We start from the raw sequence: 24,962 nt of genomic DNA on the forward strand, positions 1-24,962 counted from the left end.
TCATTTCACAGCCCTCCGAGAAATAACCATTATACACTGAACAAAAATATAAACGCAACACCTTTGTTACTGCTCCCATTCCCCATGGGATGGACGTAGACACCTAAAATTCATTCCAGATACACAATATAACCATCCCTCCCAAACAGTGGTCACAAATCAGTCCAAATGTGTGGTAGTGGGCACATCTGCTATTTGAGATAATCCATCCCACCTCACAGGTGTGCCACATCAGGATGCTGATCTGACATCATGAGTAGTGCACGGGTGTACCTCAGACTGCCCACAACAAAAGGCCACCCTTTCAGAACTCCACCGACTTCACAGACAAGGTCCAGAAACTTACCCTGGATCCAGATGAAACCATGGTGTCCTTTGATGTAGTCTCTCTCTTCACTTGCATACCCACCACGGAGGCCGTGGAGACTGTCAGAAAACGACTACAAGAAGACAGCTCCTTGGAGGACAGGACCAACTTCACACCCGATCAGATCTGCACACTGTTAGACCTCTGCCTCACCACTACATATTTCAAGTACAACGAAGGCTTTTACAGACAAAAACATGGCTGTGCCATGGGCTCCCCCGTGTCACCTATTGTAGCCAACCTTTACATGGAGGAAGTGGAAAGGAAGGCTCTTGGCTCTTTCAAAGGAAGAGTACCCAGCCACTGGTACAGATATGTGGACGACACCTGGGTCAAAATCAAGACCCAAGAAGTGGAATCCTTCACTGCGCACATTAACGCTGTGGATAAGAACATCAAGTTCACCAGGGAAGACACAAAGGACAACTGTTTGCCTTTCCTGGACTGCGCTGTGCACATTGAAGAGAACGGCAAACTCAACCGAAGTTTACCGGAAGCCCACACACACGGACCAGTACCTCCTCTTTGACTCCCATCACCCTCTGGAACACAAACTTGGAGTAATTAGGACCCTACACCACCGGGCAGAACATGTTCCCTCTAAGCCTGAAGGAAAAAAGAAGGAACACACACATGTAAAGGAAGCACTCAAAACGTGCGGCCATCCTAAATGGGCGTTCTTAAAGTCAGCAAAGAGGCACAGAAAAGAAGACCAGACACCAGCGAGGGAGGATAAGAAGGACAGACGCAACAACATTGTCATCCCCTATGTAGCCGGTGTATCAGAGAAACTCAGGAGAGTTTTCTCCAAGCATGACATCCCAGTGTATTTCAGACCCAGCAAGACGCTCAGACAGAAACTAGTTCACCCGAAAGACAAAACGCCAAAACACAAACTTAACAATGTGGTGTATGCTGTACAGTGCAGCGAGGAATGCCCAGACCTCTACATTGGAGAGACCAAACAGCCACTTCACAAGCGCATGGCACAACACAGAAGAGCCACCTCCACAGGACAAGACTCAGCAGTCCATCTGCATCTTAAGGATAAAGGACACTCTTTTGAGGATGCCAACGTTCACATTTTGGACAGAGAGGAGAGATGGTTTGAAAGAGGAGTGAAAGAAGCCATCTATGTCCACTGTGAGCGACCATCTTTGAACAGAGGCGGGGGTTTACGACACCAACTCTCTGCCATCTATAATCCAGTTTTGAGATCCCTTCCCAGACGCCTTAACGCCCACTCACATCCTGGGCCATCTGACCTCAGGAATTCGCATGATAAGGTGGGGCCAGGTTTCACAATGAACACACCCGAAGCTCTGGCTGATTGGGACCCACACCCAGTTTCACACCTTGGCTCAGGCGATTAGAGGATCATCAGGGGGTCCTTTTGTCCCTCCGTGGGGGGAAACTCCCACTAGGTTTATATCTGGGACTCTCCACCATTTGACCTTAGAACTGAAGAAGCTTCTTGGATGAGAGGTGAAACGTCTTCAAGCAACTTAAAGAAGTCCAGACGCTTTTCTTTGCAAGCTCCTTTGACTCTCCATCAAAGTCATTGTTTTGGACTTTCCAAACATTTTTGCAGGCTTGAGTATGGTCAGGTGCCATGTGCTCATCTCCCACAGCTCCCTGATCATGCTGACCTTCCTCTTCATCCTGGCCCTCATTATTCTCACTTTCTGTACCCTGACTGTCTGTGTCTATAGTTAGCTCCTATGTCTCTGTTCTTCTCTGGCAGCCACTCATCATCACTGGACTTATCACTAAACTCATCATCATTGCACTCATTAATGAAATCATCATCAATGGAGCTGGATGGAATTTCCTGGACAATTCTGTACGCTGCATTATTCTTTGCTGCATTTGAAGTCAACAAAATATGATAAAATAATTATTATAGTAACTCAAACTACAGCTGATCTGCACAAAAATATATATTTTAAATGAGTAGCTTTTAAATGTAACAATTATAACCTTACTTATAACCAAACAGTCCCAAGAAACAGTGAAGCAACTTATGACTTATGTTAAAAAAATATAGTGGGTAATGCATGATATCCACTTCATTGGACACGTAGTTAATTGTAGTTTTCTAAGTATTAGACATAACAATTTCTTATTCCAAACAGATAATATCCTTCCCTAGATGTTACTGCATATCGTCATATTTTTTTTACCTGTTGGGCTCTTCTAGCATAGAAGGACTGGCAGGATATGCAAGCAGTGGTCGGCAAGGGTGGCAGTTTGTCTGCCATCTTTGATTCAGAGGAAATTTACTTGCAGTTGCACTAACTGAACACTGAATTGACCTCAATGGAGTATGGTAGCAGAGAGCACTCTAAAGGCTAATATCCAGTTCCACCATGGAAACCAATGCATTAAACAGATATGTACGTTTTAGTAGCTGTCCACTCCAGTGACCACTATGCATCAGAGGGTTATTATTATTATTATTATTATTATTATTATTATTATTATTATTATTATTATTATTATCATCACTAAGTAACTGTTGTTATTATTTTAATACAGTGTCAATTATCAGTTGAAACTGCAGAGGTTCTTGTCCATGCATTTGTGTCTTCGAGCATTGATTATTGTAACGCTCTTCTTTCTGGGTTACTGAAGAAAAGTTTTAGAGGTTTACAGATGATACAAAATGCAGCTGCTTGCATTTTAACCAAAACGGAAATCTCCTTACTGTTTCTTAATTCTATGCCTATTAGTTTTTAAATTGTATTGGTTTTTTTTCTGTATTGCTTTTATTTATTTATCTTTTGTATCTGCAAATAGCTGTTCAGCACTTTGTTTGAAAGCGCTTTATAAATAAAGTTATTATTATTATTATTATTATTATTGCCTGTTGGGAAACACAAAAATGTTTCAGCTAGATAGAAAATGGTGCAGCCATGCAACAGCCAAAAGGTTGTATAATGAATAACCGGTACTTATGATTCATCTTGGACATGGAAAGTCAGTTTATTAGAAAAATAACCCCTCCAACAGTTCTCAGTCCAAATGAAAATTGTTGCTATGGATCTCCCTAGCCAACTTCACAGCCTTAACATTCAACGTTGCTGCAAATTTTATAATAGGTGAGACCCCACTTGTTATGTCCAGCTCCTTAAAAGGGAGATAAACACAGGAACAGTTTTCAATTAATTATAATTATAAATTAATTATTGATTCTAAACTAAAGCAAAAAAAACAAAAGGAAACGTGCTAACCTATAATCATCATTTCTCTTAAATTAGGAATGACCACAACACAAGCAAACCAAAGGAGAAAGAAAACCAAGTTGGTTGCCTGAAATGCACCAACCTTATATAGGCTCCCAAATACGCAAAGTCATGTTCTTTATTAGATGATAGGAACTGTGAATTAGGACCTGACAATAAAGAAACAAAAATGGGCCTAACAACCAATACCAAGAAGTCCAGAGCTTTTACATTAGATTTACTCACAAAAGTCCAACTTTATGCAGTCTAAGGGTTGGAAATCAGTCATGATAACTCTGCTTATATCTTTTTGAACTCAGCTGGCTAAATCCACAAAGAGCAGGTCAACTGATCACAACCTGTACACAAAATGCATTGGAGCTTTCAACAGAAACCAAGTGCAGTTTATTTCAAAAATTATACTAAATCATTCTGTTCCTGATGTTCCACCACCGCAACCTATATTAGAGTTCTCCCACCTTCCAAATCGCACTTTAACCCCTGACTAGCCTGATTTTCTGTTTAGATATGAGGCAAAGTAACAAGGGAGTATGGGTAGTGATCGACCTAAATAAATGATGAATGGGCGATGGTCACACATGTGGTAACTAAGTCTTTCCAGCTTTACTATGATTCTTTTAGCAATCATTATTAAAAGAAAGAATAGTAAAAATATTTTCTCCTAAGAGAAATCTTGCTGTGGCTGCCAGACTGTGTTACATAATTTGAATAAAATCCCAGAACCAAAAGAATAAAACTACAAAGATTAATGGTTATTCTCTGTTCTCACTGAAAAGACTTGCTAAAATCAGACTGGACTCTCAATTTAAACTCCCAGACTAGCTCTTTATGCTGATTTTAAACTTTCTCACCGAAAGAATTTAAGACGTCCTTATTAATGGACAAACAATCCATTAGGTTTGTGTCAAGCTTTGTTCACCTCAGGAATGTGTTCAGCCACTCCTTCTATTTATTACGTACACCGAAAGCTAGAGGACATCTTATGAGAACAGATTTATACTTAAGTTTTTTGATAACACTGTACTCTTGTCCTTGCTTCAAGGTTCTGAGTCTGTTGATGGTCCTGAATTTGTGAAGTGGTCTCATGATAACTATCTGGACTTAAATGTGTCAAAAACAAAGGGCTTCATAAGCTTAAACACTGAGTATAAAGCCTGTGTTACTCACAACACTGATATCCAGATTTATAAGACTGCACTATCTTTGACCATCAACTTGTACCTCAGTGTAGAACCAACAGATACTTAAAATCCTTCTGTCTGTGGTTGTTCATTTTTAGACATTTTTCTTTGTTATTCTACTTTTTATTTATTTATTTATTTTTACCTGATTGTTTGTTGATCTCTGCCTTGACATGTAACAATATTTGTGATTAGTCGCTAAATACTGTAGATTGTGTGAGTTTGACTGTGAGAATAGGTTGTGTAGGTAAGTTGCAAACAAATTGCCCTTTTTGGGGATTAATAAAGTTTAATATGATTCTTCAACGTACCCAAGCCTGACACTGTCAAGTTGTGAGACATTATTGTAAAAAATCATTTAAGGAAACGAAACAGTTGATTATCTTGTCAATAATCGTACTTCTTTAAAAACACTCAAATCAGAAGAACTTGACTCCCTGGTATAATTCTCAAATGCGCACCTTAAAGCAGAAAACTGGTAAGCTGGACATGAAATGGCATCTCACTAATTTAGACAATCCTCATTTAGCCTGGAAAAATATGCATCTCACACTGAAGAAAATATGAAATGCCCTAGGTTTCTCTTTGTAGCCAAGCTGGCCAAAAGTCAGAGCTCTGTTAAGTCAAGCATTCCTTTAATGTTAAATAGTAATGACTTTGTGAATTTGTTCACTATTAGAGAAAAAGTAACAGCTAATTTCAATACCACTGATATTTATTTAGTCTAGTAATGTGCAATACAACCGCTTTCCTTTTTGATCCGACTGTGCTTTTATGGGACACCTACTACTTTTTACTAGAGATGGACCGATCCGATATTACGTATCGGTATCCGTCCGATACTGACCTAAATTACTGGATCGGATATCGGAGAAAAATAAAAAATTTAATCCGATCCATTAAATATCACGAAAGCACCTCACAAAACTTGCAACACACCGTAACTCACCTCAGGTTAGCACGTCGGAGCAGTATGCATCACGTGATAGAGCGGCTGTGGCATGCGGGACCTGTCGGTGGTCTGGATAGCATGTGGAGCTTCGCTAGCAACCCGGCATTTCATCTCCGACAAAGTTATCCCGAGAGAAGTAAAGCAAGTGTGTAAGTCCATCTCTGAATGTTTGTAAAGCATTCCTGCGTTAAGCTTAACAAGCGACTGCCTCTTCTTGCTGCTACTTCAATCATGAAACTGCTTAACGATCAGCTGATCGGCTTTTCTGTCGCGAGTCCGTGTCTCTAGTTTGCTTTTGGCCCACTTTGCACCAGAAAGAGGAAACCAGCGGCTGAACAACAGCAGCACGTTTAAGCTTGATCAGCTGTTGTTAGAATGTATTTAATATTACTTTCTACTCAAGGATCTTTTTCTACGTAGCTGACGGCTGGTAACTGTGCAGGGGCGGATCTAGCAAAGTTTAGCCAGGGGGGCTGATAGGGCATTAACAGGGAAAAGGGGGCACAAAGACATACTTTTCTTTCTTATTCTCATTTAAAATGTCTAGCTTTTAATAAATAATTATCTGACAGCCAAAGTTTTAATTTGATGCAAAATGAATAGAAGTCCATTACTGTATATAGTAACTATTAAGTCTAATATACCCTAGTAAGCTATACTACTTTTTCCTTTGGGAAGGTACCATCTGTGCAGTCTGCAATTTTGTTGAAGAAAGATGTTGAATCTATTTAATATTTCTTGAAAAATAATTGATTTCTGTGCATTTTTTTTCACACTGCATCAAATTAAGGTTGATTACGTCGATTAAGCATCATGAGGTGGAGCGTGAGGGGTGGTTCCCTATTTTTTATTTATTTATTTTTGTTGTTGCTGGGAGTTGGAACCCTATTAGTTAGGTTGCTTAATATTTATGCTAAGTACTCTTTAAAATACCAGAATAGGGAGGATGGTGTAGGTTTAAGTTTATTAGATTGATCAGTATTGCTGTACTATGAAATATTTTTTTTTGCATACAGGTATAACAGAATAGCTTTAGTGTAGTTGTTGTTTTAAACTTGAGTATGAACTTATACAAAATGCAGCAAGATATTTAAAAAACAGTTTTGTTGATTAAAAAACACCATATCGGATTCATATCGGTATCGGCAGATATCCAAATTTATGATATCGGTATCGGTATCGGACATAAAAAAGTGGTATCGTGCCATCTCTACTTTTTACACTCTTACATCTAATATGTGATATATACTGTGTATTTCATATATATATATATATATATATATATATATATATATACATACATACATACATACACGTGTGTGTGTGTGTGTGCGCACGCGTGTGTGCGTGCGCGTGTGTGTGTATATAAACCCAGCTTTACAGTGATTTAGAAAATAATGGATGAGTTGTGGATAATTTTCTTAAAAATTTAAAAACTTTGTGCATTTTGACCTTTTTTCCCCAGTACGAAAAAGAACAGTTAACAGACATGAAGGCAGAGACACACTTACAAGCAAGTGACCTGGACCTAAACAGGCCAGTGTTTTCTCTGTATTATTGTAGGATCCTTACAATAAAAGTACCTTAACATTATAACATAAAGCACCTTGATGTGACTATTGTTGTAGCTTGGCACTATATAATGAGCTCAACTGCGTAAAGTTCTAAGCCTCTACACTACAGGCCCACCCACAGGATATATTTAAAGCTTTTGTTCATGCATTCTTAGGTCAGATTTGCTGTAGATGATTAAATTAACTGGGTGGTTAAAGTCTGTGTCATTCTTTTCAGGCCAGATTCATTCTAGATAATCACATGGCTTGGGTTTCTAATGTCATTATTTTCTTTTCTTTTTTTAATACATTTCAGTGAAAGAGTTTGTGTTCCGCTGGCCATTGACATGGAAACCAGCACAGATGCTATTGCTAGTTTGACAGAAGCCATAACAAGAGAACCAGGGGGGAAACAGTGCTGGGATTGATCTTGTGGCATGCTCCACTTGAAGCTGTAGTTGTAGATAATGCAGTTGTAGTTGTGGAAGCTGTAGGTGCAGCAGTAGTGGAATTGGCAGTAGTTGGTGCAACAGTCGTGACATTGATGGGAACTATAAAATATTTTTCAGAAGTAGATTAATATGTATTTATGTACAGACTAAAATAATTTCTTTGTCCTTGATTAACTCCAAAATAAATTTCGTTTGCATTTTCAAATACTCACCAGAAGTTACTGATATTGTGTCAGGAACTATGGCAATGCTGAAATTGCTGCTGGAACTGTTAATAGCCTGTTTCAAAATTTGAACAATAGTAGTATCATTTGGGACTTGTGCATTGGGTGCTGTTTGATTGAACACAAGCTCCACCTCTGCCTCAGTTCTATCCACTCGTGTTTGGACTCTAACAAGACTGTGCCATGAAAGAAAGTGAGTCAGATGTTAGATAATAATGGCAGATTATTGAATGGTTTAACTATGTTACATGATACATTTAACATTAAAATTAAATTAAAAATAATAATTTAGAGGAAAGTAACTTAATTACTGTTAAAAAAATTTTTTTTACCTGAACCGAATGACAATGGCACGGATGAAGAAAGGAAATTTTGGTTTGTAGATTCTATCACACTGCAAAAAATTAACACAAAAAGAAAATTTAAACATGGTGAAACAACTTAAAAATTACATTGTCTAAAAATGCCTATTTAAATGAAAGAAAATGTATGCTTTCAGATTTGTTCTCTAGATAAAGTGTCAGTCAATAAAAGATATATTAAGTTGAAATATTACTCACCGTCTCTTCAACTCGTCTTTTGCGATCTTGATATACACTGCTGGTGGGGTCTGTGAGTTCAGGTACATATGGTTCAAGGAACTGTAGAAACAGAAAAACTTGGACAGGTGCAGTCGGAGCTTTTGTAGTTGTGGTAGTTGTTGGAGAAGATGTTGTTGTTGTTGCAGCTGATGTAGTAGTTGATGGTGTTGTGTTTGTTATTGGGGTAACTGTGGTAGTTGTTGGAGCAGATGTTGGTTTTGTTGCAGCAGATGTAGTTGATGGTGTTGTGTTTGTTGTTGGGGTAACTGTGGTAGTTGTTGGGATCACTGTGGTAGATTTAAAATGAGGACAAAATGGACATAAAACATTTAACTAAGTCCCTCTAAAACCTTTGAGACTTTTTGATCAAACATAACGAAATAGTACTCACATGTGGAACTGACAGTGATGGAGGCCCTTTCGATGTCAAAGCCTGTCACGTTTGAGGCTTGACTGATCAAAACACTTCTAATTTCAGTGTCATTTGGAACAGATGAGTTTAAAAAATGAAGTTCTATGGTGTTGATGACTGATCCTTGCCTGTAAATGCAGACACAAAAATGATAGTTTTGAATATTTAGGGCGTTAGGTCACTGCTCTTAACATTATATGTCAAAATAGTGAAATTACCTGAAGCTCACAACGGCCAAGGAGACAAAGGAGGAAGGGAACGAGTTTTTGTAAGCAGGTTCAATCTGCAGACACAAAGCAGATTTCCTTAAAACAATGTCTATCTGTTTCTTAATGTACACAAACAGACGAATTTTATATCAATTGTAAACTTTACAGTAAGACAGAAGACTAATTAAAGGGCAAATCAAAGAACATGACCTCTATAGTGAGTAGCAATGATGGTTCAGTACAAAAAAAAGTACTTGCTCTATCAATTTTGTATATTCCTGATGTCTAATGTTTTCACCTCTCTCTCTAGATCAGCAATCTGCAATTCATTTTTTAAACATTTATTTCACTGAGTATTTGGTGTTTTAATGTCTATTCTGTTTACAGAGCACACAGCATTCATTCTGCTTTCCACAAAGAGGGGAGCAGATTTGCCTCGAACAATGGAAAAAACTAATTACATACCTAATAAATGCTATATATTAGTGGGAAAAGTAAACGATTACCTGTGTCTTTATAGATACAGATCGGTCTTTAAAAGCATCAGATGATGAATTCGTCAAGTCCTTGGTAAAATTGCTTTGAAGGGATCTGAAAACAACATATCTGGTGGTTGTTGTTGTCAGAGTAGCTGTGGTTGTTGTTGTGGGATGAGCCGTGGTGGTCGTCGGTGGGGCAGTGGTGGTTGCTCTCGGGGGAGCTGTTGTGGTGGTGGTCGGTGGGGCAGTGGTAATTGTTGTTGTCAGAGGAGCCGTGGTGGTGGTGGTCGGTGGGGCAGTGGTAATTGTTGTTGTCGGAGGAGCCGTGGTAGTGGTGGTCGGTGGGGCAGTGGTGGTTGTTGTAATAGCTGTGGCGATTGTTGGAAGAATCGTAGTGGTGGAGGTCGGTGGGGTAGTGGTGGTTGTTGTCAGGGGAGTTGTTGAGGTGGTGGTCGGTGGGACAGTGTTGGTAGTTGTCGGCGAAGCCGTGGTGGTGGTGGTCGGTGGGGCAGTGGTGGTTGTTGTTGGAGAAGCCGTGGTGGTGGTGGTTGGTGGGGCAGTGGTGGTTGTTGTCGGAGGAGCCGTGGTGGTGGTCGGTGGGGAAGTGGTGGTTGTTGTGGTAGGAACCGTGGTGGTGGTCGGTGGGGCAGTGGTGGTTGTTGTCGGGGAAGCTGTTGTGGTGGTGTTCGGTGGCGCACTGGTTATTGTTGTCATAGCTTTGGTTGTTGTTGGAGGAATCGTAGTGGTGGTGGTCAGTGGGGAGGTGGTGGTTGTTGTTGGAGAAGCCGTGGTGGTGGTGGTCGGTGGGGCTGTGGTGGTGGTCGGTGAGGCAGTGGTGGTTGTTGTGGGAGGAGCCGTGTTTGTGGTGGTTGTTGGTGGGGCAGTGGTGGTTGTTGTTGGAGGAGCCGTGGTTGTTGTTGTCGGTGGGTAAGTGGTGGTTGTTGTGAGAGGAGCCGTGGTAGAGGTTGTTTGCGGGGCAGTGGTAATTGTTGTCGGAGGAGCTGTGGTGGTGGTGGTTGTTGGTGGGGCAGTGGTGGTTGTTGTCGGAGGAGCTGTGGTTGTTGTTGTCGGTGGGTAAGTGGTGGTTGTTGTGAGAGGAGCCGTGGTGGTGGATGTTTGTGGGGCTGTGGTAATTGTTGTCGGAGGAGCTGTGGTGGTGGTGGTTGTCGGTGGGGCAGTGGTGGTTGCTGTAATAGCTGTGGCGGTTGTTGGAAGAATCGTAGTGGTGGTGGTCGGTGGGGCAGTGGTGGTTGTTGTCGGAGGAGCCGTGGTGGTGGTTGTCGGTGGGGCAGTGGTGGTTGTTGTCAGAGGAGCCGTGGTGGTGGTTGTCGGTGGGGCAGTGGTGGTTGTTGTCAGGGGAGCTGTTGAGGTGGTGGTCGGTGGGACAGTGTTGGTAGTTGTGGTAGGAACCGTGGTGGTGGTCGGTGGGGCAGTCGTGGTTGTTGGGGTAGGAACTGTGGTGGTGGTCGGTGGGGCAGTGGTGGTTGTTGTCATAGCTGTGGTGATTGTTTGAGGAATTGTAGTGGTGGTGGTTGGTGGGGCAGTGGTGGTTGGTCTCGGAGGACCCGTGGTTGTGGTCGGTGGGGCAGTGGTGGATGGTGTGGGAGGACCCGTGGTTGGGGTCGGTGGGGCAGTGGTGGTTGGTGTGGGAGGACCCGTGGTTTTGGTCGGTGGGGCAGTGGTGGTTGTTGTCGGAGGAGCCGTGATGGTGGTGGTCGGTGGGGCAGTGGTGGTTGTTGTCGGGGGAGGCGTGATGGTGATGGTTGTCGGTGGGGCAGTGGTGGTGGTTGTGGTCGGTGGGGCAGTGGTGGTTGTTGTCGGGGGAGCCGTGGTGGTGGTCGGTGGGGAAGTGGTGGTTGTTGTGGGAGGAACCGTAGTGGTGGTCGGTGGGGCAGTGGTTGTTGTTGTCGGAGGAGCCGTGGTGGTGGTCGGTGAGGCAGTGGTGGTTGTTGTCAGTGGGGGAGTGGTGGTTGTTGTCGGAGGAGCCGTGGAGGTTGTTGTCGGTGTGGCAGATGTGGTTGTTGTGGGAAGACCCGTGGTGGTGGTTGTCGGTGGGGCAGCCGTGGTTGTAGTGGGAGGAGCCGTGGTGGTGGTCGGTGGGGCAGTGGTGGTTGTTGTCGAAGGAGCCGTGGTGGTGGTCGGTGGCGCAGTGGTGGTTGTTGCGGGAGGAGCCGTGGTTGTGGTCGGTGGGGCAGTGGTGGTTGTTGTCATAGTTGTGGTGGTTGTTGGAGGAATCGTAGTGGTTGTAGTCAGTGGGGCAGTGGTAGTGGTGGTTGTCGGTGGGGCAGTGGTGGTTGTTGTCATAGCTGTGGTTGTTGTTGGAGGAATCGTAGTGGTGGTGGTCGGTGGGACAGTGGTGGTTGTTGTCTGGTGAGCCGTTGTGGTTGTGGGTGGGGCAGTGGTGCTTGTTGTGGGAGGAGCCGTGGTGGTGGTAGGTTGGGCAGTGGTGGTTGTTGTCGGAGGAGCCGTGGTGGTGGTGGTCGGTGGGGCACTGGTGGTTGTCGTTGGAGGAGCCGTGGTAGTGATGGTCGGTGGGGCAGTGGTGGTTGTCGTGGGAGGACCCGTGGTAGTGGTTGTCGGTGGGGCAGTGGTGGTTGTTGTGGGAGGACCCGTGGTGGTGGTCGGTGGGGCAGTGGTGGTTGTTGTGGGAAGAGACGTGGTGGTGGTCGGTGGGGCAGTGGTGGTTGTTGTTGGAGGAGCCGTGGTGGTGGTGGTCGGTGGAGCAGTGGTGGATGTTGTCGGTGGGGCAGTGGTGGTTGTTGTGGGAGGAGCCGTGGTGGTGATCGGTGAGGCAGTGGTGGTTTTTGTTGGAGGAGCCGTGATGGTGGTTGTCGGTGGGGCAGTGGTGGTTGTTGTCATAGCTGGGGTTGTTGTTGGAGGAATTGTAGTGGTGGTGGTCGGTGGGGCAGTGGTGGTTGTTGTCTGGTGAGCCGTTGTGGTTGTGGGTGGGGCAGTGGTGCTTGTTGTGGGAGGAGCCGTGGTGGTGGTAGGTTGGGCAGTGGTGGTTGTTGTCGGAGGAGCCGTGGTGGTGGTGGTCGGTGGGGCACTGGTGGTTGTCGTTGGAGGAGCCGTGGTAGTGATGGTCGGTGGGGCAGTGGTGGTTGTCGTGGGAGGACCCGTGGTAGTGGTTGTCGGTGGGGCAGTGGTGGTTGTCGTGGGAGGACCCGTGGTAGTGGTTGTCGGTGGGGCAGTGGTGGTTGTTGTGGGAGGACCCGTGGTGGTGGTCGGTGGGGCAGTGGTGGTTGTTGTGGGAGGAGCCGTGGTGGTGGTAGGTTGGGTAGTGGTGGTTGTTGTCGGAGGAGCCGTGGTGGTGGTGGTCGGTGGGGCAGTGGTGGTTGTTGTCAGGGGAGCTGTTGAGGTGGTGGTCGGTGGGACAGTGTTGGTAGTTGTGGTAGGAACCGTGGTGGTGGTCGGTGGGGCAGTCGTGGTTGTTGGGGTAGGAACTGTGGTTGTGGTCGGTGGGGCAGTGGTGGTTGTTGTCATAGCTGGGGTTGTTGTTGGAGGAATTGTAGTGGTGGTGGTCGGTGGGGCAGTGGTGGTTGTTGTCTGGTGAGCCGTTGTGGTTGTGGGTGGGGCAGTGGTGCTTGTTGTGGGAGGAGCCGTGGTGGTGGTAGGTTGGGCAGTGGTGGTTGTCGTGGGAGGACCCGTGGTAGTGGTTGTCGGTGGGGCAGTGGTGGTTGTCGTGGGAGGACCCGTGGTGGTGGTCGGTGGGGCAGTGGTGGTTGTTGTGGGAAGAGACGTGGTGGTGGTCGGTGGGGCAGTGGTGGTTGTTGTTGGAGGAGCCGTGGTGGTGGTGGTCGGTGGAGCAGTGGTGGATGTTGTCGGTGGGGCAGTGGTGGTTGTTGTGGGAGGAGCCGTGGTGGTGGTCGGTGGGGCAGTGGTGGTTGTTGCGGGAGGAGCCGTGGTTGTGGTCGGTGGGGCAGTGGTGGTTGTTGTCATAGTTGTGGTGGTTGTTGGAGGAATCGTAGTGGTTGTAGTCAGTGGGGCATTTGTGGTAGTGGTGGTGATCGGTGAGGCAGTGGTGGTTTTTGTTGGAGGAGCCGTGATGGTGGTTGTCGGTGGGGCAGTGGTGGTTGTTGTCATAGCTGGGGTTGTTGTTGGAGGAATTGTAGTGGTGGTGGTCGGTGGGGCAGTGGTGGTTGTTGTCTGGTGAGCCGTTGTGGTTGTGGGTGGGGCAGTGGTGCTTGTTGTGGGAGGAGCCGTGGTGGTGGTAGGTTGGGCAGTGGTGGTTGTTGTCGGAGGAGCCGTGGTGGTGGTGGTCGGTGGGGCACTGGTGGTTGTCGTTGGAGGAGCCGTGGTAGTGATGGTCGGTGGGGCAGTGGTGGTTGTCGTGGGAGGACCCGTGGTAGTGGTTGTCGGTGGGGCAGTGGTGGTTGTTGTGGGAGGACCCGTGGTGGTGGTCGGTGGGGCAGTGGTGGTTGTTGTGGGAGGAGCCGTGGTGGTGGTAGGTTGGGTAGTGGTGGTTGTTGTCGGAGGAGCCGTGGTGGTGGTGGTCGGTGGGGCAGTGGTGGTTGTTGTCAGGGGAGCTGTTGAGGTGGTGGTCGGTGGGACAGTGTTGGTAGTTGTGGTAGGAACCGTGGTGGTGGTCGGTGGGGCAGTGGTGGTTGTTGTCATAGCTGTGGTGATTGTTTGAGGAATTGTAGTGGTGGTGGTTGGTGGGGCAGTGGTGGTTGGTGTCGGAGGACCCGTGGTTGTGGTCGGTGGGGCAGTGGTGGATGGTGTGGGAGGACCCGTGGTTGGGGTCGGTGGGGCAGTGGTGGTTGTTGCGGGAGGAGCCGTGGTGGTGGTGGTCGGTGGAGCAGTGGTGGATGTTGTCGGTGGGGCAGTGGTGGTTGTTGCGGGAGGAGCCGTGGTTGTGGTCGGTGGGGCAGTGGTGGTTGTTGTCATAGTTGTGGTGGTTGTTGGAGGAATCGTAGTGGTTGTAGTCAGTGGGGCATTTGTGGTAGTGGTGGTGATCGGTGAGGCAGTGGTGGTTTTTGTTGGAGGAGCCGTGATGGTGGTTGTCGGTGGGGCAGTGGTGGTTGTTGTCATAGCTGGGGTTGTTGTTGGAGGAATTGTAGTGGTGGTGGTCGGTGGGGCAGTGGTGGTTGTTGTCTGGTGAGCCGTTGTGGTTGTGGCTGGGGCAGTGGTGCTTGTTGTGGGAGGAGCCGTGGTGGTGGTAGGTTGGGCAGTGGTGGTTGTTGTCGGAGGAGCCGTGGTGGTGGTGGTCGGTGGGGCACTGGTGGTTGTCGTTGGAGGAGCCGTGGTAGTGATGGTCGGTGGGGCAGTGGTGGTTGTCGTGGGAGGACCCGTGGTAGTGGTTGTCGGTGGGGCAGTGGTGGTTGTTGTGGGAGGAGCCGTGGTGGTGGTAGGTTGGGTAGTGGTGGTTGTTGTCGGAGGAGCCGTGGTGGTGGTGGTCGGTGGGGCAGTGGTGGTTGTTGTCAGGGGAGCTGTTGAGGTGGTGGTCGGTGGGACAGTGTTGGTAGTTGTGGTAGGAACCGTGGTGGTGGTCGGTGGGGCAGTCGTGGTTGTTGGGGTAGGAACTGTGGTGGTGGTCGGTGGGGCAGTGGTGGTTGTTGTCATAGCTGTGGTGATTGTTTGAGGAATTGTAGTGGTGGTGGTTGGTGGGGCAGTGGTGGTTGGTGTCGGAGGACCCGTGGTTGTGGTCGGTGGGGCAGTGGTGGATGGTGTGGGAGGACCCGTGGTTGGGGTCGGTGGGGCAGTGGTGGTTGGTGTGGGAGGACCCGTGGTTTTGGTCGGTGGGGCAGTGGTGGTTGTTGTCGGAGGAGCCGTGATGGTGGTGGTCGGTGGGGCAGTGGTGGTTGTTGTCGGGGGAGGCGTGATGGTGGTGGTTGTCGGTGGGGCAGTGGTGGTGGTTGTGGTCGGTGGGGCAGTGGTGGTTGTTGTCGGGGGAGCCGTGGTGGTGGTCGGTGGGGCAGTGGTTGTTGTTGTCGGAGGAGCCGTGGTGGTTGTTGTCAGTGGGGGAGTGGTGGTTGTTGTCGGAGGAGCCGTGGAGGTTGTTGTCGGTGTGGCAGATGTGGTTGTTGTGGGAAGACCCGTGGTGGTGGTTGTCGGTGGGGCAGCCGTGGTTGTAGTGGGAGGAGCCGTGGTGGTGGTCGGTGGGGCAGTGGTGGTTGTTGTCGAAGGAGCCGTGGTGGTGGTCGGTGGCGCAGTGGTGGTTGTTGCGGGAGGAGCCGTGGTTGTGGTCGGTGGGGCAGTGGTGGTTGTTGTCATAGTTGTGGTGGTTGTTGGAGGAATCGTAGTGGTTGTAGTCAGTGGGGCAGTGGTAGTGGTGGTGATCGGTGAGGCAGTGGTGGTTGTTGTTGGAGGAGCCGTGATGGTGGTTGTCGGTGGGGCAGTGGTGGTTGTTGTCATAGCTGTGGTTGTTGTTGGAGGAATCGTAGTGGTGGTGGTCGGTGGGGCAGTGGTGGTTGTTGTCTGGTGAGCCGTTGTGGTTGTGGGTGGGGCAGTGGTGCTTGTTGTGGGAAGAGCCGTGGTGGTGGTAGGTTGGGCAGTGGTGGTTGTTGTCGGAGGAGCCGTGGTGGTGGTGGTCGGTGGGGCACTGGTGGTTGTCGTTGGAGGAGCCGTGGTAGTGATGGTCGGTGGGGCAGTGGTGGTTGTTGTGGGAGGACCCGTGGTAGTGGTTGTCGGTGGGGCAGTGGTGGTTGTTGTGGGAGGACCCGTGGTGGTGGTCGGTGGGGCAGTGGTGGTTGTTGTGGGAAGAGACGTGGTGGTGGTCGGTGGGGCAGTGGTGGTTGTTGTTGGAGGAGCCGTGGTGGTGGTGGTCGGTGGAGCAGTGGTGGATGTTGTCGGTGGGGCAGTGGTGGTTGTTGTGGGAGGAGCCGTGGTGGTGGTCGGAGGGGCAGTGGTGGTTGTTGCGGGAGGAGCCGTGGTTGTGGTCGGTGGGGCAGTGGTGGTTGTTGTCATAGTTGTGGTGGTTGTTGGAGGAATCGTAGTGGTTGTAGTCAGTGGGGCAGTGGTAGTGGTGGTGATCGGTGAGGCAGTGGTGGTTTTTGTTGGAGGAGCCGTGATGGTGGTTGTCGGTGGGGCAGTGGTGGTTGTTGTCATAGCTGGGGTTGTTGTTGGAGGAATTGTAGTGGTGGTTGTGGGTGGGGCAGTGGTGCTTGTTGTGGGAGGAGCCGTGGTGGTGGTAGGTTGGGCAGTGGTGGTTGTCGTGGGAGGACCCGTGGTAGTGGTTGTCGGTGGGGCAGTGGTGGTTGTCGTGGGAGGACCCGTGGTGGTGGTCGGTGGGGCAGTGGTGGTTGTTGTGGGAAGAGACGTGGTGGTGGTCGGTGGGGCAGTGGTGGTTGTTGTGGGAAGAGACGTGGTGGTGGTCGGTGGGGCAGTGGTGGTTGTTGTTGGAGGAGCCGTGATGGTGGTTGTCGGTGGGGCAGTGGTGGTTGTTGTCATAGCTGGGGTTGTTGTTGGAGGAATTGTAGTGGTGGTGGTCGGTGGGGCAGTGGTGGTTGTTGTCTGGTGAGCCGTTGTGGTTGTGGGTGGGGCAGTGGTGCTTGTTGTGGGAGGAGCCGTGGTGGTGGTAGGTTGGGTAGTGGTGGTTGTTGTCGGAGGAGCCGTGGTGGTGGTGGTCGGTGGGGCACTGGTGGTTGTCGTTGGAGGAGCCGTGGTAGTGATGGTCGGTGGGGAAGTGGTGGTTGTTGTGGGAGGACCCGTGGTGGTGGTCGGTGGGGCAGTGGTGGTTGTTGTGGGAAGAGACGTGGTGGTGGTCGGTGGGGCAGTGGTGGTTGTTGTTGGAGGAGCCGTGGTGGTGGTGGTCGGTGGGGCAGTGGTGGTTGTTGTCATAGTTGTGGTGGTTGTTGGAGGAATCGTAGTGGTTGTAGTCGGTGGGGAAATGGTGGTTGTTGTCGGAGGAGCCGTGGTAGTGGTGGTGGTCGGTGAGGCAGTGGTGGTTGTTGTTGGAGGAGCCGTGATGGTGGTTGTTGGTGGGGCAGTGGTGGTTGTTGTCATAGCTGTGGTTGTTGTTGGAGGAATCGTAGTGGTGGTGGTCAGTGGGGCAGTGGTGGTTGTTGTCTGGTGAGCCGTTGTGGTTGTGGGTGGGGCAGTGGTGCTTGTTGTGGGAGGAGCCGTGGTTGTGGTCGGTGGGGCACTGGTGGTTGTCGTTGGAGGAGCCGTGGTAATGGTGGTCGGTGGGGCAGTGGTGGTTGTCGTGGGAGGACCCGTGGTAGTGGTTGTCAGTGGGGCAGTGGTGGTTGTTGTGGGAGGACCCGTGGTTGTCAGTGGGGCAGTGGTGGTTGTTGTGGGAGGACCCGTGGTGGTGGTCGGTGAGGCAGTGGTGGTTGTTGTTGGAGGAGCCGTGATGGTGGTTGTCGGTGGGGCAGTGGTGGTTGTTGTCATAGCTGTGGTTGTTGTTGGAGGAATCGTAGTGGTGGTGGTCAGTGGGGCAGTGGTGGTTGTTGTCTGGTGAGCCGTTGTGGTTGTGGGTGGGGCAGTGGTGCTTGTTGTGGGAGGAGCCGTGGTTGTGTTCGGTGGGGCACTGGTGGTTGTCGTTGGAGGAGCCGTGGTAATGGTGGTCGGTGGGGCAGTGGTGGTTGTCGTGGGAGGACCCGTGGTAGTGGTTGTCAGTGGGGCAGTGGTGGTTGTTGTGGGAGGACCCGTGGTTGTCAGTGGGGCAGTGGTGGTTGTTGTGGGAGGACCCGTGGTTGTGGTCGGATGGGCAGTGGTGGTTGTTGTCGGAGGAGCCGTGGTTGTGGTCGGTGGGGCACTGGTGGTTGTCGTTGGAGGAGCCGTGGTAATGGTGGTCGGTGGGGCAGTGGTGGTTGTCGTGGGAGGACCCGTGGTAGTGGTTGTCAGTGGGGCAGTGGTGGTTGTCGTGGGAGGACCCGTGGTTGTCAGTGGGGCAGTGGTGGTTGTTGTGGGAGGACCCGTGGTGGTGGTCGGTGGGGCAGTGGTGGTTGTTGTGGGAAGAGACGTGGTGGTGGTCGGTGGGGCAGTGGTGGTTGTTGTTGGAGGAGCCGTGGTGGTGGTGGTCGGTGGAGCAGTGGTGGATGCTGTCGGTGGGGCAGTGGTGGTTGTTGTGGGAGGAGCCGTGGTGGTGGTCGGTGGGGCAGTGGTGGTTGTTGTCAAAGGAGCCGTGGTGGTGGTCGGTGGCGCAGTGGTGGTTGTTGCAGGAGGAGCCGTGGTTGTGGTCGGTGGGGCAGTGGTGGTTGTTGTCATAGTTGTGGTGGTTGTTGGAGGAATCGTAGTGGTTGTAGTCAGTGGGGCAGTGGTAGTGGTGGTGATCGGTGAGGCAGTGGTGGTTGTTGTTGGAGGAGCCGTGATGGTGGTTGTCGGTGGGGCAGTGGTGGTTGTTGTCATAGCTGTGGTTATTGTTGGAGGAATCGTAGTGGTGGTGGTGGTTGTTGTCTGGTGAGCCGTTGTGGTTGTGGGTGGGGCAGTGGTGCTTGTTGTGGGAGGAGCCGTGGTGGTGGTAGGTTGGGTAGTGGTGGTTGTTGTCGGAGGAGCCGTGGTGGTGGTTGTCAGTGGGGCAGTGGTGGTTGTTGTCGGTGGGGCAGTGGTGGTGGTCGGTGGGGCAGTGGTGGTTGTTGTGGGAGGAGACGTGGTGGTGGTTGGTGGGGCAGTGGTGGTTGTCGTCGGAGGAGCCGTGGAGGTTGTTGTCGGTGGGGCAGTTGTGGTTGTTGTGGGAGGAGCTGTGGTTGGTGGGGCAGTGGTGGTTGTTGTGGGAGGGGCCTTGATGGTGGTTGTCGGTGGGGCAGTGGTAGTTGTTGTCGTCGGAGCCGTGTTGGTGGTGGTCGGAGGGGCACTGGTGGTTGTCGTCAGAGGAGCCGTGGTAGTTGTGGTCGGTGGAACAGTGGTGGATGTTGTGGGAGGATCCATGGCGGTGGTCGGTGGGGCAGTGGTGGTTGTTGTCGGAGGAGCCGTGGTAGTGGTGGTCGGTGGGGCAGTGGTGGTTGTTGTGGGAGGAACCGTTGTGGTTGTTGTCGGAGGAGCCGTGGTAGTGGTGGTCGGTGGAGCAGTGGTGGATGTTGTCGGTGGGGCAGTGGTGGTGGTCAGTGGGGCAGTGGTGGTTGTTGTCATAGTTGTGGTGGTTGTTGGAGGAATCGTAGTGGTTGTAGTCGGTGGGGAAATGGTGGTTGTTGTCGGAGGAGCCGTGGTAGTGGTGGTGGTCGGTGAGGCAGTGGTGGTTGTTGTTGGAGGAATCGTAGTGGTGGTGGTCAGTGGGGCAGTGGTGGTTGTTGTCTGGTGAGCCGTTGTGGTTGTGGGTGGGGCAGTGGTGCTTGTTGTGGGAGGAGCCGTGGTTGTGGTCGGTTGGGCAGTGGTGGTTGTTGTGGGAGGACCCGTGGTGGTGGTTGGTGGGGCAGTGGTGGTTGTTGTGGGAGGAGACGTGGTGGTGGTTGGTGGGGCAGTGGTGGTTGTCGTCGGAGGAGCCGTGGAGGTTGTTGTCGGTGGGGCAGTTGTGGTTGTTGTGGGAGGAGCTGTGGTTGGTGGGGCAGTGGTGGTTGTTGTGGGAGGGGCCTTGATGGTGGTTGTCGGTGGGGCAGTGGTAGTTGTTGTCGTCGGAGCCGTGTTGGTGGTGGTCGGTGGGGCAGTGGTGGTTGTTGTGGGAGGAACCGTTGTGGTTGTTGTCGGAGGAGCCGTGGTAGTGGTGGTCGGTGGCCCAGTGGTGATTGTTGTGGGAGGATCCATGGCGGTGGTCGGTGGGGGAGTGGTGGTTGTTGTGGGAGGACCCGTGGTAGTGGTGGTCGGTGGGGCAGTGGTAGTTGTTGTCGGAGGAGCCGTGGAGGTTGTTGTCGGTGGGGCAGTTGTGGTTGTTGTGGGAGGAGCCGTGGTTGGTGGGGCAGTGGTGGTTGTTGTGGGAGGGGCCGTGGTGGTGGTTGTCGGTGGGGCAGTGGTAGTTGTTGTCGTCGGAGCCGTGGTAGAGGTGGTCGGTGGGGCACTGGTGGTTGTCGTCGGGGGAGCCGTGGTAGTGGTGGTCGGTGGAGCAGTGGTGGATGTTGTCGGTGGGGCAGTGGTGGTTGCTGTGGGAGGAACCGTGGTGGTAATTGTCGGTGGCGGAATGGTGGTTGTTGTGGGAGGAGCCGTGGTGGTTGTCGGAGGGGCAGTGGTAGTTGTTGTCATAGTTGTGGTGGTTGTTGGAGGAATCGTAGTGGTTGTAGTCGGTGAGGCAATGGTGGTTGCTGTCGGAGGAGCCGTGGTAGTGGTGGTCGGTGGAGCAGTGGTGATTGTTGTGGGAGGAGCCGTGGTGGTGGTTGGTGGGGCAGTGGTTGTTGTGCGAGGAGCCGTGGTGGTTGTCAGAGGGGCAGTGGTGGTTGTTGTCATAGCTGTGGTGGTGGTTGGAGGATTCGCAGTGGTGCTGGTCGGTGGGGTAGTGGTGGATGTTGTCGGAGGAGCCGTGGAGGTTGTTGTCGGTGGGGCAGTCGTGGTTGTTGTGGGAGGAGCCGCGGCGGTGGTTGGTGGGGAAGTTGTGGTTGTTGTGGGAGGAGCCGTGGTGGTGGTCGGTGGGGCGGTGGTTGTTGTTGTCGGAGGGGCAGTGGTGGTTGTTGTTGGAGTAGCTGTGGTGGTGGTCGGTTGGGCAGTGCTGGTTGTTGTAATAGCTGTGGTGGTTGTTGGAGGAATCGTAGTGGTGGTGGTCGGTGGGGTAGTGGTGGTTGTTGTTGGAGGAGCCGTGGCGGTTGTTGTCGGTGGGGCAGCCGTGGTTGTTGTGGGAGGAGCCGTGGTGGTGGTCGGTGGGGCGGTGGTTGTTGTTGTCGGAGGGGCAGTGGTGGTTGTTGTTGGAGTAGCTGTGGTGGTGGTCGGTTGGGCAGTGCTGGTTGTTGTAATAGCTGTGGTGGTTGTTGGAGGAATCGTAGTGGTGGTGGTCGGTGGGGTAGTGGTGGTTGTTGTTGGAGGAGCCGTGGAGGTTGTTGTCGGTGGGGCAGCCGTGGTTGTTGTGGGAGGAGCCGTGGCGGTTGTTGTCGGTGGGGCAGCCGTGGTTGTTGTGGGAGGAGCCGTGGCGGTGGTCCGTGGGGCAGCGGTGGTTGTTGTGGGAGGAGCCGTGGCGGTGGTCGTTGGGGAAGTGGTGGTTGTTGTGGGAGGAGCCGTGGTGGTGGTCGGTGGGGCAGTGGTTGTCGTTGTCGGAGGATCCGTGGTGGTGGTCGGTGGGGCAGTGGTTGTCGTTGTCGGAGGATCCGTGGTGGTGGTTGTCGGAGGAGCCGTGGTGGTGGTCGGTGGGGCTGTGGTGGTTGTTGTGGGAGAAGCCATGGTGGTTGTTGCTGGGGCATTTGTGGTTGTTGTCATAGTTGTGGTGGTTGTTGGAGGAATCGTAGTGGTGGTTGTCGGTGGGGCAGTGGTAGTTGTTGTCGGAGGAGCCGTGGAAGTGGTGCTCGGTGGCGCAGTGGTGATTGTTGTCAGAGGAGCCGTGGTGGTGGTCGGTTGGGCAGTGGTGGTTGTTGTCGGGGGAGCCGTGGAGGTTGTTGTCGGTGGGGCAGTGGTGGTTGTTGTCGGAGGAGCCGTGGTGGTGGTGGTCGGTGGGGCACTGGTCGTTGTCGTCGGAGGACCCGTGGTAGTGGTGGTCTGTTGGGCAGTGGTGCTTGTTGTCGTCGGAGGAGCCGTGGTGGTGGTCGGTGGGGCAGTGGTGGTTGTTGTGGGAGGAGCGTTGGTGGTGGTCGGTGGGGCAGTGGTGGTTGTTGTCGGAGGAGCCGTGGTGGTGGTTGTCGGTTGGGAAGTGGTGGTTGTTGTGGGAGGGACCGTTGTAGTTTTTGTCGGTGGGGCAGTGGTAGTTGTTGTGGGAGGAGCCGTGGTGGTGGTCGGTGGGGTAGTGGTGCTTGTTGTGGGAGGAGCCGTGGTAGTTGTGGTCGGTGGCCCAGTGGTGATTGTTGTAATAGCTGTGGTGGTTGTTGGAGGAATCGTAGTGGTGGTGGTCGGTGGGTTAGTGGTGGCTGTTGTCGGAGGAGCCGTGGTGGTCATCGGTGGGGCAGTGGTGGTTGTTGTGGGAGGAACCGCGGTGGTGGTGGTCGTTGGGGCAGTGGTTGTTGTTGTAATAGCATTGGTGGTTGTTGGAGGAATCGTAGTGGTGGTAGTCGGTGGGGCAATGGTGACTGTTGTCGGAGGAGCCGTGGCTGTTGTTGTCGGTGGGGCAGTCGTGGTTGTTGTGGGAGGAGCCGTGGTAGTGGTTGTTGGGGCAGGGGTGGTTGTTGTAGGAGGAGCCATTGTGGTGGTGGTCGTTGGGGCAGTGGTGGTTGTTGTGGGAGGTGACGTGGTGGTGGTGGTCGGTGAAGCAGTGGTGGTTGTTGTTGGAGGTGGCGTGCTCGTCATTGCTCCTGTCCCCGTAGCTGTAGGAGATAAGTTCACATACTCTTAAATATGAATGTATGTATTTATTAAGTACAATTTTTAAATTCCTTTTTCATCAAATTACTCTGAGTTACCATTCCCAAATGAATCCTTAATGTACTATAACTTCCTAATGCAAAAATGCCATGAATTCATTCCAACATCTGTTTTTGGAACAATTTTCACCCTTACCTGAAAACATCAATATAATTTATACAATAGAACATTTTTAGTTTGATGGTGATTTTAGTAGACAAAGTTGAATGGCTTAGACACAAATTGAGCTTCAGTTTGGGGAAAGCCTAGGAGGGGATTGATCCCCATGTATTAATGAGAAGTGAAGAAGTGAAAGCTGTAACGTCCTGGAGGTTCAGCTGGTCGCTGATCAGCTGTTTCTCTCTCTATCTCTCTCTCGCCAGGGAGGAACTGATTACAGGTTCACGCCCTTGGCCCACACCCTCGGAGGAAGAAACACCGGTGCCTCATTAGTGTGGCTAGCATTTAAGCCAGGAATCAACGGCTGTTCTTCGCTGGATCGTTGTGTGAATCGCGTCAGTGAAAGTCGAGCGTCTAGCCAGTGTTTTTCCGTATAGTTGTGTGTTAGAAACTAACAAGCGTTTCTTTGTGCGCAGACCCTCTGGACTGTTTTCCCTAGTGTTCCCTGAGCGGCGAGTGTTCGAGGAGAGAGATTGGATTAGTTTGTGGATTGCTTGGAGAAAGACGTGAGCTCGTGTGTGGATTGTTTGGAGAGAAATGAGAGTGTTCCCCTGGATTTCTCCTGGAGCCCTGCCCCGCTCACCTTTTGTCTGTAGCACTGCCCCGCACCATTTGTATATATACTTGTTGGACATTGTACGTTTATAAATTCTCTTGTGTGCATCAATCCCCGGAGTCCAGCATGTGAGTCCACCTTGTACACTGTGACAAAAGCATTACAAAAGGGGAGGGAGGGTGGGGCACTAAAATGAGAACAAACTGCTTTTAGAACTGGGGAATCATACATAGATAAAAACTGGAAAGAGCGTGTTTGGAGGCATGGGCCCGCTCCTGAAATTCAGATACTTTATCCCCAACAAAAGCATCCATGAGCAGTCAGGCTGGATCCTTCATATCTGTTCATGTCTTTTCAGTATAATCACTGTGCTAATTGCCACTCTTTGTGCTGGTTTTTATTTTTGCTTTGCATTTATACATAAATGATATATCATATATGTTCTCATTGGGATAGTGATTTGGTTGGTGTGTGGGAATAGAGCCTATAGGTTTATATTGTTAAATGTTATCTTACAACATATGTTTCAGGTCATTATGCAGAGAAACTCAAAAGTAATGTAAAGAGTAGTGTTTTGTGTCAGCTGTGTGCGGACAGGAATAGGACCCAAGGTGCAGACTCCAGAGACAAACTTAAATAGCTTTAATGCTGAACTCAAACATAACATAACTGGAAAAACTCAAAATAAACTAACACCAGTGGACTGACAAAACACACAGCAAAATAAACGGTAGATCGCGACACAGACACAGAGAAACACAGGGCTTAAATACACAGAGGAAGCAATCAGGGAATGGGTAACAGGAGGGAAACACAGCTGGGGCAAATCAGGCCTAACGAGACAAGGGGAAGCAAAACCAGACGCATTAACATCAGACATGGACTTTCAAAGTAAAACAGGAAACCCATAACACAGACTGAACAAAAGACACAGACTCACATGCAGGCACTACAACAGAGGGAACAGAGACGTGGGACCAGGGCAGACACAGACTGGACACGGGGATATAGCAACTAAGGATACGCAGAGACGTGAACTAGACAAGGGGATACAGCTGACAGGGGAGACAGAGCAACTAGAGAAGACAGAGACATAAACCATAAGACAGAACTCAAAGAAACCAAAGACTAGAAATTATAAATAATATAATAAACTCAAAAACCCTGGGTCAACGACCCAGGCATCCTAACAAGTAGTGCAACAAAATACTTCCTCCTTGGAGTAATTAAGTGATGTACTGCATTAAGTATGTTGCGTAAGTACTTAATAAATTTAGTACTTAAAGTATG

At 50.4% G+C, this 24,962-nt stretch overlaps 1 protein-coding gene across 1 annotated transcript; it reads right to left on the bottom strand.

The window, feature by feature from the left end:
• Positions 1-7,067: 7,067 nt before the first annotated feature.
• Positions 7,068-22,777, bottom strand: LOC146714966 (uncharacterized). Its single transcript, XM_085440643.1, has 20 exons — positions 22,316-22,777; positions 21,689-22,157; positions 19,938-20,910; positions 18,722-19,664; positions 18,127-18,353; positions 16,406-17,046; positions 16,082-16,196; positions 14,788-15,219; positions 14,231-14,688; positions 14,066-14,181; positions 13,240-13,925; positions 12,890-13,140; positions 10,466-11,905; positions 9,683-10,023; positions 9,186-9,250; positions 8,947-9,095; positions 8,535-8,842; positions 8,307-8,368; positions 7,963-8,150; positions 7,068-7,849 (listed from the first exon to the last, which is right to left on the bottom strand). The coding sequence occupies exons 1-20, from the start codon at positions 22,775-22,777 to the stop codon at positions 7,671-7,673; spliced, it is 8,505 nt and encodes a 2,834-aa protein (XP_085296769.1). The 3' UTR covers positions 7,068-7,670.
• Between the last annotated feature and the right edge of the window lie 2,185 nt (positions 22,778-24,962).

This window comes from Copadichromis virginalis, linkage group LG3, assembly GCF_057382275.1.
Source record: "Copadichromis virginalis isolate Kocher_CV1m ecotype Utaka linkage group LG3, C_Virginalis_male_GT1.1, whole genome shotgun sequence".
In the NCBI taxonomy this organism is placed as follows: Eukaryota; Metazoa; Chordata; class Actinopteri; order Cichliformes; family Cichlidae; genus Copadichromis; species Copadichromis virginalis.